Genomic DNA, 17,806 nt, shown 5'->3' with positions numbered 1-17,806 from the left:
TATTCACGATGCTATGCCAGTCTCGCTCAGAAAGGGGGCACGAAAGCTCTTTGAGAACGACAAAGGAAAACATTGTACTTTAAGGAACCTTCATTTCTCATTAAAGGTTTAATGTAGATACAGATATTAACACTAATCCCACCCTTAAATGAACCCTTAATTTTTTATTGCTTCGTATAGCTTCAAAACTTCAAAGTCACACTTAATGATCAGGCGTGCAGGTGTAACACAACAGGTCCAAGTTGAACTTGACCCGGGTGCGAAATTATAAATCACCAAATTATTCATTCATTCACTCATTTTCTACCACTTATCCGACCTACCTCGGGTCACGGGGAGCCTGTGCCTATCTCAGGAATCATCGGGCATCGAGGCAGGATACACCCTGGACGGAGTGCCAACCCATCACAGGGCACACACACTCTCATTCACTCACACACTCACACACTATGAGCAATTTTCCAGAGATGCCAATCAACCTACCATGCATGTCTTTGGCCCAGGGAAGGAAACCGGAGTACCCGGAGGAAACCCCCGAGGCACGGGGAGAACATGCAAACTCCACAAACACAAGGCGGAGGTGGGAATCGAACCCCCAACCCTGGAGCTGTGAGGCAAACGTGCTAACCACTAAGCCACCGTGTGCCCCAATCACTAAAATATGAATCATTAAAAAAAAAAGTTGACAGCACTATCATCACTTTTCTACTACTGAGACCCTGACCAGACAGTTACTAAAGATGAATTAATTAACGCTGTAAATGCAGCTGGAGTGCCTCTTGTTCACAATCACTGTCACTCGATCTTGTCATATATCATGCTCGTGCCTCCGATTCTACTTTTTCTTTGGTTCTGAGTCTGAGTTTTCTAAATGTTAGGAACAATCAGCAATTTCCATGGAGGATATTTGAATGTTTAAACTTAAACCACAAACAGTCGTCTAAATGTCTGCTTAAAAATCACACCACCAAAATGCTTGAGTCCCTGAATGCTAGTTATTCCAACAACCAAGTCTGTGTTTCTCCTTGATTGTGTTGATTTTCAGTTCAATTTAATTTGTGTGTATATACAGAAGTATGTACAGAGTTTATCCTTTTCACACAGTTTATTGATGGCGTTGGAACAGGAAATACTTTCACTATAGTATTATATTTATTCCTTAACACAGGGCTGACAAGTGTCACGCATTGAGACTGACAGTCACGCATTTGGGTCTTTTGTCACGTTCTCCAGCCACACATTGTATTTCTCACACAGAAAAACTGACTATTTATCATATATTTAATAAGCCACAGCACCCAAAATGTATCTGTCCGCACCGCAGTCTCTATGGAACCGGGCAGGAATCAAGCTCGTCTCCCCTGGAGTTCTTAGTCGAGCCTGACACTTATCAGCCAATCAAAAAAAGAGGCTGCACAGTAGCCAATCAGAAAATAGCACTGTTGTATCTGGGTTAGATTTAACGCAACATCCAATGAAAAAAAAACATATTCATTAGAGAGGGTATTTTTGATGGTCGGTTTGAACAAAACCTCAACACGAAACAGCTTGTCTCTGGACGGGACATTGTCCTCAATCATGACCCTAAAAATGTCTGGGCTTGTGCTGAACTGTTTTATATGGGAGCAACATTACAAATGATAAAGGGGTCCAAAAAGGCAACAAACACTTACAATAAACACCACCAGTTATAATCTCTCTCTCTCTCTCTCTCTCTCTCTCTCTCTCTCTCTCTCTCTCTCTCTCTCTCTCACACACACACACACACACACACACACACACAAATTAATAAATGGAAATCAAACAAATACTTTGTATTTGGTTAAATTGCAGTCAGTGCTCCTTACCAAACACAACAATGTCACGCTTGCCTGTCTTCAAAACTTGAGAGCCCTGTTAACAGATCTTTAATATTTAAGTTAATCAGTTCGTGCAAATGAATCAGTATCTGCAAGGTACATTAGAAAGAAATCCTCTTTATATTCATCCGAATCAATAAGTGTTCTCAGGACCAACACAGTATAACTGTGTCTCAGCTTTGTCTCCTCAAGCTACAGCGTTGCTGCCAGAGAATGATGTAATAAGTGTTTTGCTCTCGATTTAAATATCTCCCCTTACCTGACCTTTTCACACTAAAGATCTGAAAAGACATCAACATGGCCTGGATAAGTGTTGGATTTACATTGCACTCTCGTCTGAATTTTCATTTATTTATTTATTTTTGGAACAGCACTTGATTCACAGCTCCACGGCTGGGTCACGATTTGCATTTCAAAGTACACACTTCATCATTAACACCAAGTCCAGCACAAGTCCAGCACAGTGAACCTGCTTTTGCTCCGCAGCAATGCAACCTAGATACAATGCGATACTTGATGGAATTTCCAGCTAAAGCCAACTGAAACCGGTCTAGACGTGATACATAAGGTGAAATCCATTAGGACTGAATTCAGAAAGATGCATAAATGAGCAGCCATAAGCATTAGCCGCAAATATCGAGAGCCTAATACTTTTTTCCATTATACAATTAACACCCCCCCAGATTGAATGCTTTCTCTGTGAAATAATTAAAGCATCTAAAGTGAACAGCTGAAATAACAGACCTGCTCTTTACATGGTGCAGCGTGGGAAGTCAGACAGTCTTAGGTTAGGACACGTAGAAAGACAGATGCATGATTTTTTTTGCACTTTGCTAAACAGAAACAACTGCATTGACATTCTCACAGAAAAATAGAAATACACCGTAAATGCACTTAAACGAATGTCTTTTGCATCATTTTATTTTGTCCTACTTTCAGCACACACACTCGTCATCACAGGTGAATACGTTTGGAGAGTTCATATAAGATTTAAACCAAAGTTTTTACATACTGTAGCTGAGATGTGCTTTTTATATGACATATTTATTTGGCTGCCATATGAACTGAAAAGCATTCGATTCAGTGCTCCTATAAGACCTAAATACAGTAACTGCAACTCCAGAGGGAAGGATGTCAACTTTTAATACAGTACATTTTTCAGTATTTAATGAATTCGCTGTTAGTACAGTAAGTGCTGTGGATGTAAGCGAATATGAATACATTGTTGGAATGAATGGGTACGGTAATCAATAGGCGCACTCTACTGTACTTATTATTTGGAAGGCTGCCAGAAAGCTTCACAGGGTTGTGGTGAGTGGGGTGTGTCAGGAAAATGATCTCACAGGGTGCAATAAAAAAAAAAGTTTAACTAGTAGGACATGAAGCGGACTGATGTATTTACTGTATTCTCTGTTATTATTATTATTATTATTATTATTATTATTATTATTATTATTGCACTGAACATGCAAGCAGGAAAAAAGAAGCCTGATACACATCTCGAGCGGAGATAAATTCTAAACAAGAGTAACGTCATTGTCAGAGCCAGAATTCACACAGTGCTGACATTTGTTAAACTAGGCAGTTTTTCCAGTTATTTCTGGAGGTAGAGTGGGTGGATATGAAAAAGGAAGAAGGAAGGAAGGAAGGAAGGAAGGAAAGAAGGAAGGGAGGAAAGAAAGAAAGAAAGAAAGAAAGAAAGAAAGAAAGTTTGTTCTACACGCAGTGGTTTTAAGTAAAATAGTCATTACAATAATAATAATAATAATAATAATAATAATAATAATAACAACAACAACAATAATAACAATAATAATAATTATTATAATACTAATTATAATAATAATAATACATTTATTTATTTATTTATTGAATGACTGATTGACTGAATTGATTTAATTATTTATTTATTATTTTAAGAAGAGTCCCACTTCTGTGACAATCAGCAGTTCAGAGATATCTAGCGAACATGTTTCAGTATATAAACTGAAATCTGTAAAACGGTATCGTTACTTCAGCTACACTGGAATTTCTGTATCTTTGATTCCATCTGGTGATTATTAAAACTCCTCTCACTGCTGACGCTCCTCTATTCTCAGGCTTACTTACAGATCCATCCTTCACGAGCTTCAAAGGTCATAATATCTTGTGCCTTATGATATGATTAGCTAGATGACGATTAGATATAGTGAGATTCTTCCTTCCAGTTAAAATAAGGCCTTGATTCAATTTAAACATAAAATCAAATATAGAGAACAGAGAATATTAATGTCAAATGTATGCACTCTTTCATCATAGACCTTACAAAAAAAAAAAATCCTCATACAGATTGTTTTCATACAGAAACATTATGTGAGAAAAAGCTGGAAGTTCCGGTTCTAAATACATTTTAATCAGGCACTTTAACAAATACAGTACAGATGTACTTTTGTCCAGGAGACTGTAATGAAATGGTCAACGAGTCCCGATTAACATTTACAAAAGCAGAATAAAACAGCTATTTATCCTTTGGATTATAAATTACAAAGGCTGGAGAAGTGACAAGCGTGAATTTAGAGAGCAACAATATTTATAAAGTACAACACAGTAAGGTTTATGGTGACTTTACAGAGAACACAATTCAAATGAATCATGAATCTAAACATCTGCACATTTATTTTTTTCCTCAGAGACATCATAGATATGGCACATCCTGAATTTCACAGTTAATTGGATTCAGATGTTGCTTGTTTATGCAACAGTACATGATTAGCTATCTATAAGACACCTAAATAAAAGCAGCAATGGCAGAGAAAAAGAGAAAGTAAATATACTACAAACTCACACACACACACACACGCGCGCGCACACACACACACACACACACACACACACACACACACACACACACACGCGCGCACACAGACAAAAGAAAATCACCAGACTGTAATAGTGATAGTGTAATACTGCTCACAAAACTGCCTAACTCTATTATTTGGGGGAAATCAAGTTTACTACAATGAGCAGCTAGCAATTATTAGGCACAGTGCGACTGGGAGATGATAAAAGAAATGGCAATTTTGTGGAAACGTTACAACTTGATCATATTAAAAATGCAATTAAAAAAATATACATGTAAAAGCTTGCAAAACCTACTTCATGGGAAAAAAAAAGTACAGAAATACATACAAAATGAAATGGACAGAATACAGCATTAAAATAATTCTGTGGTAAATGTGGGATCACTTTTTTACACAAAATTAACACTTACTTTTTTAATTAAGCTCAAATTAGACAGGTTTATTCACTATCATGTTATTGCCCTTTGGCCGCTCCCTTTTTAGGGCCACCACAGCGGATTATCCGGACTGCACATTTTATTTCGTTTATTTAAGATGACTTTCCTGACTCAACCCTCCTATTTTATCCGGGCATGGGACTGGCATGAAGAGTTAACCCCTCTGTAGCTGGGTCAGTTATCTGCCCGAGAATAGAACCTAGGGTGCGGTGGTTTATTCACTATATATTAGTCTTTACTAAGAACTCTTTGCTTCAGGTAGAGATTTGCTATGAAAAAAGTGACTAATAATTACACTATTACTTGTGCTAATGCACATTCATTCATTCATTCATTCATTTTCTACCGCTTATCTGAACTTCTCGGGTCACGGGGAGCCTGTGCCTATCTCAGGCGTCATCGGGCATCAAGGCAGGATACACCCTGGACGGAGTGCCAACCCATCACAGGGCACACACACACTCACACACTACAGACAATTCTCCAGAGATGCCAATCAACCTACCATGCATGTCTTTGGACCGGGGGAGGAAACCGGAGTACCCGGAGGAAACCCCCGAGGCACGGGGAGAACATGCAAACTCCACACACACAAGGTGGATGCGGGAATCGAACCCCCAACCCTGGAGGTGTGAGGCGAACGTGCTAACCACTAAGCCACCGTGCCCCCTGCTAATGCACAGTATACACTTAATTATACTTACACAGTCCTCTAGGCATGAGAATCTCCTTTAATTGTCCCTAATTCTGCTTTAGCTTGCTAGCTTTTATGAGCTCCATCTTGAACCTTAACGTCTAATAAGAAAGAATTAAACTAATAAATGAATTTCAATTAGTAGCTCGTATAACAAAGATTTCAAGCGTTATTGACATTTATTTCAATGAATAATACAATTTTCAGTCATCTTTACATATATCTTAATACAGGTAAAAATATATATGTAAATATTTTTATACATTTCAATTTTTACATTGTTATACGTCTATTTATTTATACATATTTTTATTGTTCTTTCGGCTGCTCCCTGTTTGTGGTGGCCGCAGCGGAAACGTGGTTCGCATATTAGATTTGGTGCAGGTTTTACACTGGACACCCTTCCTGGCACAACCCTCCCATTTTTATCCAAGGTTGGAAGTTAAGGCCCTGAGAGTTAACTCTTCAGTGGCTGGGTTAGCATCCTGCCTGGGAATGGAACAATGACAGCGTGGGGATCCTGTCGCTAGGCCACCAGGAGGTTCATAAATATTGAATACCAATATTACAAAAGTCTAATTTGAGTTTAACTAATCCTTAATTAAATCCTTGTATGTGGTCTTTAAAATAAAGCGTTAACTGAAATCTAGCTGTAGTTCATACCCATGTGAATGAAAGGCACAGCCATGTGTTCTAAACACATCATTAACACTCTTAACAAGGCATCGTTTAAAACTCTCTCCAAAATAGAGTACATTCAATATTTTTTTTTTTAATTGCATGATGTTACCTTTCCAGCTAAGCAGCATTTTCTATTCCTTCAAATGCAACCGTAAGTAAACACGGATAAAGCTTCGATTCTGGTAAACAGTACGGAAAAAAAAAGAAAGGCGTGGAAAAGAAGAAACAATGATATAAAGTCTTTAGAATATTTCATGTATATTACAGGCCAAAAATAGACTAACATTTTTTAACAGACAACAATAAAATATATTGGCAATAGTTACTTTTTTTTTAATAAAGCGTTTTAATGCCGAATCAAGGAAATTTCTGATGCCTTATTATTTTTTTAGTTAGCCAAAATAACTGTAGCAATTTTGTCAAAACCATCTTAAGTTTTATCATCGTTATAAAATGATACTAATGAAATTATATTTGTATTCTTTTTTTTGGCCTGTAGTATAGATTTGTAAAGCTGATGCAAATTCTGTACCTCAGTGCTGTACCGTAATGTTGTTCAGATGCACATTCGATTAGCTTCTTTAGAAAGATCTTACTGTTACAATTTTCCATAGAACTTACTGCCAAACTAATGGAACTGCCTTCAGCAGCAAATTATAATTGAAAAGCAAAATGCCAAAATGCCAAGCGGATTTCCAGTTCCAGCAATGCACATTATTACAGGTACAAAAAAAAAATCAAGAAAAAAATAAAATAAAAATCAAGTGCTGCCACAAGCTGCCATGAGAAAAATGGGTGTATTGAATAGAATGTGAGATGGCTTTTCTCCCGCTAAATTGTACGTAGAATCAGAATCTTTATTTGGAAAAAGTCTATCAGAGTAAGGCAGATATGATATAGATGGTTCACTTTACTCTGGTCTTTCTTGTCCAACCCATTTTATAAAAAGTTAGGACAATAACTGCTGACAAATAAAGAAACAAATCCGGAAAGTCTTCTCACTTAATAATTGTACTGAATACTGCTGTGAATGGTGTGAATGCTTATGTGTCAGAATAAAGCTGCTCGTTATGTCTAATTTATTAATTCTTAGTGGGGTTAGCTATGTATGCTCATAGTATAGAAGGAGAGCAGCATAAGTCACTAAATAATGCTTCATAGTCTTATGTCTGGTCAACTTGTAAAAAAAAAATCGCTCCTTTATAAATACTGAAAAAGGACTAAAAAAAAAAGTTGGTCATAATATCAAAGAAAAAGTAAGAACATCATTTTAACACTGAATCTTGTTACTTATTATTACACTCACATATATACAAATTCAAAAGTATAACAGTTTAATCAGAAAACGGTATTAATTCATGCCATTTTCTAGTCCAACCCCCCCCCACACACACACACACACACACAAAGATCAGTACAAAAATATATCATACAAAAAAGTCTTACTTTTAAAAACATAAACATCAAAATTAGCTCCCGTGTAAAATGTGCAAATGCAGGAGATAGCACATGTCTGTTGCTATCTAGTTATGTTTCCTGGAGAGAGCATTTTTATAAGTCACTGTCTGTGTCCATCATGGTAATTAAACACTGCACCCTCAACTCTCTGGCCAGCCAGTGAGGCAACATGACATTTCACATGACATTATCACCATGCTGGAGAATTGTCATGTACAGGGTCCTGAGTCAAGTAGGATGCTGTATGAACAGTAGAAAACTTGATAAGGTTAAATCCTTAGCTCAGTCTCCTCACTGTGCTCTACAGAGTGTTCATTTGTACTAATAATTGTGGCAGATGGGCCGTGGGAAACGCCAAATGGTGAAATGGCCGGAGAACGGGCTGCAAGTGGGGATAGGGAGGGTGAAAAACTGGGTGACATGGCTACTGAAGAGACTGAGCCATCATGGCTGATCGGTGATCTTTTTAAAGTGGACACATGGGGAAGAGTTCGTCCAACAGCAGGTTTTGGAATGACAGTTTTAGCCCCAGGATGAGCTACTGATGTGATAAGAGGAGGGGGGTCGATTCGAGGCTTGGGGTCTGCTTTTGCTTTGGGTTGAAAAGGGCGGCGTGGGTTAACTGGGGCATTCTCATCCTTTAACCGAGCAATTTCTGTAAATACATTGGCCAGCGGCTGGAACTGAGGGCACCAGTTAAGGAGGTAGTCCCAGTTGTAGCTGCCTCTCAGTTCCTCATCACTAGCCACTATTGCTGTGAGAGAACCATCCACTATGGGTTTCCCATCCTCAGGGAATGTGTAGTCTTTTGACTGAGAGATGTTAAGTCCTCTTCCTACCCCAAGATATCCCCCACCATCATCTCGATACACTGCAGTATGGCCTGACAAAAGACTTCCACTCAAGCTTCCCATCTTTTTTCCTTTAAGCCACTGGTTTATGTCCATTCCAGGCTCACCAGAAATATCTGAGAGCTGATCAGCATCTTGTTGGATACCAGAATCTGGTCCACGGGCGGATATATGCTCCTGCATGGAAGATGAAATACTAGAAACACGTGGATACTCATTAATCATGCGGATCTCGTCATCCTCTGCTGCTTCTGCCTCAGCTGAGCCTCTACCACTAGAGTGAGAAGGATCCAAAGACCCTCCTCGAGTGTATGGTCCTCCAGCTGCACTCTGGTCTTCAGAATATCCAGGTAGAGCTTGGTGATAAAGCTTTTCACTTCCATGGACTTTGGGTTCATCAAGAGTATCTAGTACTGTACCAGGGGTCAGCATTCTAGCTTGATTCTCTTGGTATTTCTTCCTTCTATATCGCAGAAAGTAGAGCACCACAGCAATTATTATTAACACCACTATAGCTGCCAAGGATGCAGCAATGACACTAGCTAACAGAATGTTCATGTCTGTAGTTAAACCAAAGGATGTATGAGTGACATCAATGAAAACCTGTGCAGTGGCTACACGGGAACTCTCCAATGGGCTATGTGCTATCACATCTAGTGTCACTTGCCGGGTCTCCCTTTTAGATCGGCCGACATTGCGGGCATAAGCATCCATCTTGAGAGAAATTACTCCTGTTGAGATATTGACCTCAAAGTAGGGAGAAGTTTCTGCTAGGCTGTATAGGACAATACCATCTACACCCCCATCCTCATCTTTGGCAACCACATGACCGATGCTCTGTCCCTTCTTTGCTCCTTCAGGGACATGAAAGGCCACATTTGAACTGGTAAATACAGGGTCATACTCATCTTCTCCAGTCACGTACACCTGAACCGTAGCAGTTGCAGAGTAGTTTCCTGCATCCATTGCTACAGCAACAAAGTAAAATGTGCTCATCTTCTCAAAATCAAAACTGAAACGAGTTCGAATCTCACCAGAGGTCTGGTTAACCATAAACGACTCTCTTCCATTACCTGATTTATCCATTATGTAATATTTCAGCTGGCCAAATGCCCCTGCATCATGATCAATAGCATGCAGGATTGTGACGAGGGTGTTCTGAGGCTGATTCTCTCTAATACTTGCTGTCACTGTTTTAAGGGGAAAGAAAGGTCGATTATCATTGATGTCCTTAATCTCTATAGTAACAGGAGCAAGAGCAAAGTAGCCATGTCCATCTGAGGCTTGTACAATAAGTATGTGAGATGGCTCTTGCTCGTTGTCTAAAGACCTCCGCAGACGGAGAGCACCAGTCCACGGGTCTAATGAGAAGAGCTCACTTTCATCTCCAGAAATGATCGAGTAGTGCACGTCTCCATTAGGCGTGGAGTCTGGGTCTAAAGCAGATATCTGAAGTATATCTTTTCCAGTCTCAGCACCTTCGCTTAGAACAATGCTGTATTCTGCCCTGCTGAAGGCTGGTGGATTGTCATTAGTATCCATTACTGTGATTATGACAGGGACACTTGAGCTTCGTTGGGGAATGCCACGGTCTGAGGCAACAATAGTGAGATTATAGGTGTTCACATCTTCAAAATCAAGCCTGTCAGCTAGGACTAAGGTTCCGACTATCTGAAATCCACGGCCCTCTAGAAAGCGTACGCTACTTTCAACTTGAAAGGCATTGCCAATATTTCCACTGGCAATGGCAAAGTCAAATCCACAGTTGTCCCTAGACAAATCTCCATCCACAGCCTCTAGTGTGAGGATGGTGGATCCAGGGGGCTCGTCCTCTGGTACAGTTGCTCTGTACTCAGTTTGGTGGAACACGGGGGTATTATCATTGATATCTGACATATGGACTTGCACTGTGGTAAGACCGGTCAGAGATGGATTACCACCATCACAAGCTTCGATTACCACCAGAAAGGATGGACGCTCTGAATCGAACTCAGTGCTCTGTTTGATGAAGAGAGTGCCTGTATAAAAACAAAACGTTATGTACTGAACTAGCATCTGAATCAAACAGATATTAAAAATGGACACAATTTTTTGGAATATTACGACAAACAAATAACAAGCACTTACCATTACTTGGGTCAATGTAGAATAGGTCTCTTGTTGACACAACTCTATATGTGACCTTGCCATTCTCTCCTGAATCTTGGTCAGTGGCAGTCACAGTAATAACAGAACTACCAGAAGGAGAATGCTCAGCAAGTGTCACCTAAGAAAAAAACCCACCAGATTTATTCTTAGCTTTAAATAAACTACATAGACAAAATGATATAAACTCAATTGGGAAACAAAATGATTTAAGACTTTGAGAACAGAACTACTTTTTATCATTTTTATATTATGTGTGATGGTACAATATTTGGCACAGACCAATCAAAAGTGCCTTTTCCAACAGACTTTGATTTAGGTTCCTAAACAAAATATTACATTTTTAGCATTGTACTGCACCTGGTAAAGGTCCTGTGTGAAGACTGGAGCATTATCGTTCACATCCTCCACAAGTACTGTCAAGTTAGCCTCACTCTGGTGCACAGAGTCAGATGTTCGGACAGTCACAGTATACCACGTCCTTTCTTCATAGTCGAGCTGGCCAGTAAGAGAGAGCCCTCCTCCATAGCGATGTATTCCAAACTTCCCCTGGGAATTTGGGTCCAGGTGCAGTGTATAAGACAGGGCCGGACCAGTGTCCACGTCATTCCCGGTCACTTGGGTGATCACTGTCCCAATCAGTGTGTCTGGAAGGAGCAAAATAGTTAAGATCCTGAAACTGATTTATAATGAGGTCACTTACAATAATACTGTGTGTACATGAGTAGGCTATTACAGCTTTTCTGCCTTAGGCTGTCATGTCCATGTATTTGCTTTTAATTTTCACAATCCCAGGAAAACATGATACTACATCCTTCTGACAGGATATGATCACCAAGATCTTTGGGGGAGAGGTGGTAATTGTAATTGAGTTGACCTTTCAGCTCTGTTAGTCTGGCTGTTTGCCCGATGCGGACCAGAGTGGCTAGATTTCACAGATAACATCAATGGTACTGAGTTCACCCAACAGTCAACTCACTCTCAGGAACTCGCACTTCACGAGGAATTGGGATAGTGGGCCGGTTGTCGTTCTGATCCACAATGATAACAGTGAGAGTGGCAGAGCCTGCTAATCGAGGGCTGCCCCTGTCAGTGGCTGTGATGACCAGCCTGAGAACACACAAATGAATGAATGAATTAATAGCTTTGTTTAAAAGTAGGACATTGCCACAATCACAGTGTGAAAACACAAGTGAGTGCCAAAGGAGTTAATACTTAGTCTGTGTCCAAATTTCTCTGTCCATGATGGCAGCTGTTGAGATGCTTCCTGTGAGAGGGTCGATCTTGAACAGTCCGCTCATGGACGATGACCTGATGGAGTAGGTCACCTGTCCGTTCTGACCTTGGTCAAGGTCGTCTGCCAGAACCTGAGGAAATTACAAATTTGGAATGAAAATACAGGCGGATTTACAACAGCTGCTCCAACGTAATGTGAGACTGGAAGCAATATTGGGTTTGGAACGTTCCTTTTTTTTTGGGAAAAAAAAAGAGGGAAACAACTGAGGCTGTTACGAACAGCTGAGATGATATTTTAAATCACTGCTAATGAAAACACTGAAATAAAAGCAATGGAAACTTTACTTGTCTACAACAAATCTGTTTCATTAAAGGGCATGGGAATTTTCACTCAATTTCACTCTTTCACCACTATGAAAACACTGGAGGAAAGTGACAGTACAGTACCTGAATGATGGGGTAATCATAACCCTGGGCTTCCCTAACATAAGCAATGTAATTGTGGAGATGAAAGCGTGGCAGGTTGTCATTAACATCCTGCAGGATGAGGTTAACTGCCATGAAGGAACTGGAGGATGCAGTTTCAGCCTTGATCACTAAGCGAAGTCGAGGGGTCTCCTCAAAATCCAGCCCTCTGGAGCTCTCCACCCATATTTCACCTAAATATAAATTTGATGTATATCAGTGCTGCATGTTGGTTGTGCTTCCAATGTTCTCTTCGGCCAAGGTCTCCAGATTTTAATTCAGAATTCTCTTTGCAAACTTACCTGTAATGGAGCTGATGCTGAAAGACTGCAACTTATTACCACTAAAAATGCTATAGGTAATTCCACTCCGGGAGCCGTCAGGATACTGGGCTTGAATCTGCACCACAGCAGTACCTTAAGAAAGCCACAATGCGGATATGATTACACCACTAGCACATTTTTAAATGAACCTTGTGTCATTAAGTAACATATGGTATTTAAAACATATCACAAATTCAGTAATGTCACTTAAATTAGGGGTTAAAACTAGGGATCTTCCGATCCTGTTCCGATACCGATCCGATATCTGTGTTCTTTTCTACCTTTAAAACTAAAGAATGAATGTGACTCGCTTAGTTATTATGATTTATTTGTTTTTGGCAAAGAAGTACAAAAATGGCCATTACTGTATGAAAAATGAAATCACAAGGAACCTTAAAAAAGCATTAATGCAAACTTTTAACAGTTAGTGGTCTAACAATCTAACCCGTGTATACTGCAATTATTAAATGAAATTATTTTCTGAAGAAAAGGCAATATTTTAAAGTGAATCTTATATTAGAACTCTTGAAACACAATGCAAAATGTATTAAACAGTAAACCCAAATGAGCGATTTGTTTTATATTAATATATATTTATTTTCATTATTGCAATTTAATATATAAGTGTATTTTTCTTATACGTTTAAGCAATAGTCTATGATGTTTGCTGTTCATTAATCAACCACCATGGGCATGGGCGTCGGAAGCAAATAAAAAATAGGCGTGTCCTGTCCCACTCACATATAATGGTTCCGACTCCCATGACCACGGGTATCGGATTAGGATCGGTCACGCACCACCGATCCCCACCGATACCCGATCCACTCAAAATGCTTGGATCGGTGTTGATACCGATCCTAACTATCGGATCGGTACATCCCTAGTTAAAACAGTGGCAGCTTGTTTATGAGGTCAGGTGAGTCAGAGTCCCATTAAATACCATACACCAAAGGTTTATGGACACCTGACCAGCACATCAATCAAGTGCTTTTTGAACAATCCATATTACATTTAGTCTCCCTTTTCTTATAATAATTTCTAGTCATCTACAAGGCATCTAGAAGACAATCCACTAGAGTTCAGGCACCGCTATCAGGTGGGTAGGCTTGAGTTGCAATCAGGATTCATCCCAACGGTATTCAGTGCTGTTGAAGTCCACTCCATTTTTTTTTTTCACAGAGCTCATTTTGTGCATGGGTCATTGTCATTCTAGAATAGGATTGGGCTACTTACCTCGAGGGAAGGTCGAGGGAAGGATAATTGTAATGCGACACTCACACAAAGACATCCTATACAACTATGTGCTTAACTCCTTTAGATACCAGATTAGATAAGGTTTACACATTGCTGTGACGGTAAGGTATCTACATACATATGATACTGTATATCTTCTATTCCAAACTAGTTTAAAATATAATCCGCATCCACCCAGATCTTGTTTAACAGCGAGTATTCAGAATTAATTCTGATATCTGACCACAAATAAGGAAAAAGTGTAATTGCATACAGGGTCTATAATGTACAGAAGCATTTCTATGACAGGGGAATTGGATCACATGGCTAATGTTGATATGTCAGACATGCATGTGACCTTGTTAACCCAGATAAAGGCTGAGAAAAAGAAGTAAAATATATAAGTCTGAAACCTGGCAACCCTGGATAATAATATAAGCTCTTTTGTGTGTTCATCGCACTCTGTGACATCGGCAGGAAGAAATGCTGACACAACCACTGTAGTGAAGACAGTAAAACCACTCGAGTCAAGCTGCATTAACATTTTAATCTAGGACAATAATCTATGTATAAAAACAGTAACTGTGTATTATGATTCTTCATGTTGAATAAAACACATTGCTCTGCAGCTACAAGCTGCTCGAGTGTAACACGATCGTAGATTATAGATTTAAATAAAGTTCCCAGCCTGAACAGATTTCTATTAAGTTTATGCTTCACTAAGCCTGTTATAAACAAACAGTGCATAATAAAGCACTGCAGGATGGACATAATTGTGTATTTATATGCAAGTCATGCACCTCATGACTAAAGTGTAAATGTTCAGTGAGTTGTATACCTACCGGGGAGGTGTTTAGTGGTTGTGACATTTTGTGACTGTGACATTTTGCATTAGATGATTAAATTGATTTCCTGTACAACGCATTAAAAATGAATTAGATTTCTATTAAATTATAATACTTTAGCTAACCTCTGCTACTGTGCCAAAACTCCACTCTCACAATCTCACAATTTAATCCAAAATTGCACTGGATCATTGTGAGTGTGTAACTAAAAACTATACTGAACATATTCACTGGTGAGTAATGAAACCTGACATATCTTTTACCTTCATTCATTCATTCATTCATTCATTCATTCATTCATTCATTCATTCATTTTCTACCGCTTATCCGAACTGTTCTCGGGTCACGGGGAGCCTGTGCTTATCTCAGGCGTCATTGGGCATCAATGCAGGATACACCCTGGACGGAGTGCCAACCCATCGCAGGGCACACACACACTCTTATTTACTCAAACACACACACTACAGACAATTTTCCAGAGATGCCAATCAACCTACCATGCATGTATTTGGACCGGGGGAGGAAACCAGAGTACCCGGAGGAAACCCCCGAGGCACGGGGTGAACATGCAAACTCCACACACACAAGGAGGAGGCGAGAATCGAACCCCCAACCTTGGAGCTGTCAGGCGAACATGCTAACCACTAAGCCACCATGCCCCCTATCTTTTACCTTAAGAACATTTATTTATTTATTTATTTATATATAAATATATAATAATATATCTATTTTTCTGGCATTCTCCCAGACTCCCAGATTGACTTAAATTTTATTTCTTAAATCTCATGCAACTGAGGGTTAATGACATTGGTCAAAAAGAGCCAGTGGAGGCTTGGTGGACCTGGGATTTGACCTTGCACCCTTCTGATTGGTAGTCCAACACCTTAGCCAACAGGATACCTCATCCCCTAAACATTTTTGCACATATGACATGTGCATTCCCAAATCCATAACAACAGGTCCAAACAGATGCTTAATACTGACTTCTGAAGTTCTGGCACAACCATATAGCTTACATCACAAAGTATACTCTAGACAGTATCATACCTTTGGCTGCATTTTCTTGTAGGCTGACATCTCTGGAGTTGCGACTAAAGCGGATTCCATTGTAACTCTGTTCACGGATGTAGACCACCACCACTCCCAGTGAGGACTGTGGAGGGCTGCCTTGGTCCATGGCCTGGACTATGAGTGTCCTCTGGTTTTGAGTAAGGCCATGAAGTCTCTCAGTGGGCTGAATGTCTCCTGTCAATGAGTTAATTGTGAAGCCTTTTACAGGGTTGGCAAAACGATAGAAAACAGAACCATTAGCCCCGAAATCCTTGTCCTCAGCTCTCATGGTGGCCAGCACGCGATGACTACCAAAGCTACTGCTGGATACATTTATGATGAGTGGATCTGTGATGAAAAAGGGTGTATTGTCGTTCACATCCAGGATCTGAATAGTCACGTGAGCCGAGGAATTGCGAGGATTGCTAGCAGAGGAATCCACAGCAAACACCTGGAAGCTGTAGGATGCAACCTTCTCCCTGTCAAGTTCTGCAGCTGTGACGATACGACCGTTGTGCTGGTCCACAATAAACATACCCCTGGACTCCTGACTCAAGAAGTAGACTACTTGGCCATTGGAGCCTTCATCCTTGTCAATGGCAGTCACCTCAAGAACAAACGTGCCTTCTGGGGCATCTTCATCAATCTCAACCATGTAGCTGCTACTGGTGAAAACAGGACTGTTGTCATTGAGGTCCAGGATGCTGATGTCCAAAGTGGCAGTGTTGCTCAGGGAAGGAGTGCCTTGGTCTCGAGCCTCCACAGTCAGGGTGTAGCGGGCTTGCTTCTCTCTGTCCAAAGCTCTGGATGTGGACAGTGTACCAGATTTCTTGTCCAAGTGAAAGTCACCTAAAGGGTCCCCATCTTAAGAAATAAATAAAACCAATGCAAATCATAAGGTATTCAATGTGGACAGTATTATTTAATTAGTAACTTAACTTGATTGGTTTATCATTTTGGCCCAGACTGTGTATTTTTGAAGCCCCTTCTTTAAGATCAGAACATGAGAACCCTAGAGGGGAAAATACAGCTACTATTACTAAAATAATAATTACTTGTTTTAAATGTGTGGAATTGTTATTATTATTATTAGTAGTAGTAGTATTAGTAGTAGTTGTAATAGTAGTAGTATATATCCATTATTATATATACAGTAATACCTCGAGATACGAGTTTAATTCGTTCCGTGACCTCGCTCGTATCTCAATTTGCTCGTATCTCAAAGCAATTTTCCCCATTTAATTTCATTGAAATCCCATTAATCCGTTCCAGCTCGCAAAATTCAACTCCAGTTGTTGTGTTTGTGTTTTGAATATGAAAAATGTACAGTACCTGTTTGTATAAATGACAAATATTGTATAAAAACATACAGTAATAAAAGAGAATGTTAAAAAAAATAAACTGATTTTACTTTACAGAAGATACATACGGAGGTTGAGGGAGGAGTAAACAGGCAGAGGAGTAAACAGGCGGAGGAGTTAGGAGGAATTACACTTTCACTTTCATTCACTTACTCGCTACTGTACACTCCTAATGCTACTTTACACTTAAATGGAACTTAACTAAACTTCACTAAAATTAACGACTTAACTGCTACAATTTCTGTTTTCTTTACATTAATTTTGCTTAATTTTCTCCATCGCTTTTCTCTTCACCTGTTTTTGCCTTTTTTGTCACTCTTTCCTCACT

The 17,806-nt window shown here is 39.6% G+C and overlaps 1 protein-coding gene across 1 annotated transcript in view; it reads right to left on the bottom strand.

The window, feature by feature from the left end:
- Nucleotides 1-5,687: 5,687 nt before the first annotated feature.
- Nucleotides 5,688-17,806, bottom strand: part of dchs1a (dachsous cadherin-related 1a) — a 124,619-nt gene continuing 112,500 nt past the window's right edge. Inside the window, exons 15-22 of the mRNA XM_047820807.1 lie at nucleotides 16,115-16,981; nucleotides 12,969-13,082; nucleotides 12,649-12,860; nucleotides 12,181-12,332; nucleotides 11,945-12,075; nucleotides 11,326-11,612; nucleotides 10,948-11,086; nucleotides 5,688-10,838 (exon numbers count right to left, since the gene is read on the bottom strand). Of these exons, the coding sequence (XP_047676763.1) occupies nucleotides 8,239-10,838; nucleotides 10,948-11,086; nucleotides 11,326-11,612; nucleotides 11,945-12,075; nucleotides 12,181-12,332; nucleotides 12,649-12,860; nucleotides 12,969-13,082; nucleotides 16,115-16,981 (4,502 nt within the window). The 3' untranslated portion in view covers nucleotides 5,688-8,238. The remainder of the gene's footprint in view (nucleotides 10,839-10,947; nucleotides 11,087-11,325; nucleotides 11,613-11,944; nucleotides 12,076-12,180; nucleotides 12,333-12,648; nucleotides 12,861-12,968; nucleotides 13,083-16,114; nucleotides 16,982-17,806) is intronic.

This window comes from Tachysurus fulvidraco, chromosome 11 (assembly GCF_022655615.1).
Source record: "Tachysurus fulvidraco isolate hzauxx_2018 chromosome 11, HZAU_PFXX_2.0, whole genome shotgun sequence".
Classification (NCBI taxonomy): Eukaryota; Metazoa; Chordata; class Actinopteri; order Siluriformes; family Bagridae; genus Tachysurus; species Tachysurus fulvidraco.
This window is presented reverse-complemented; position numbering and strand designations above follow the sequence as displayed.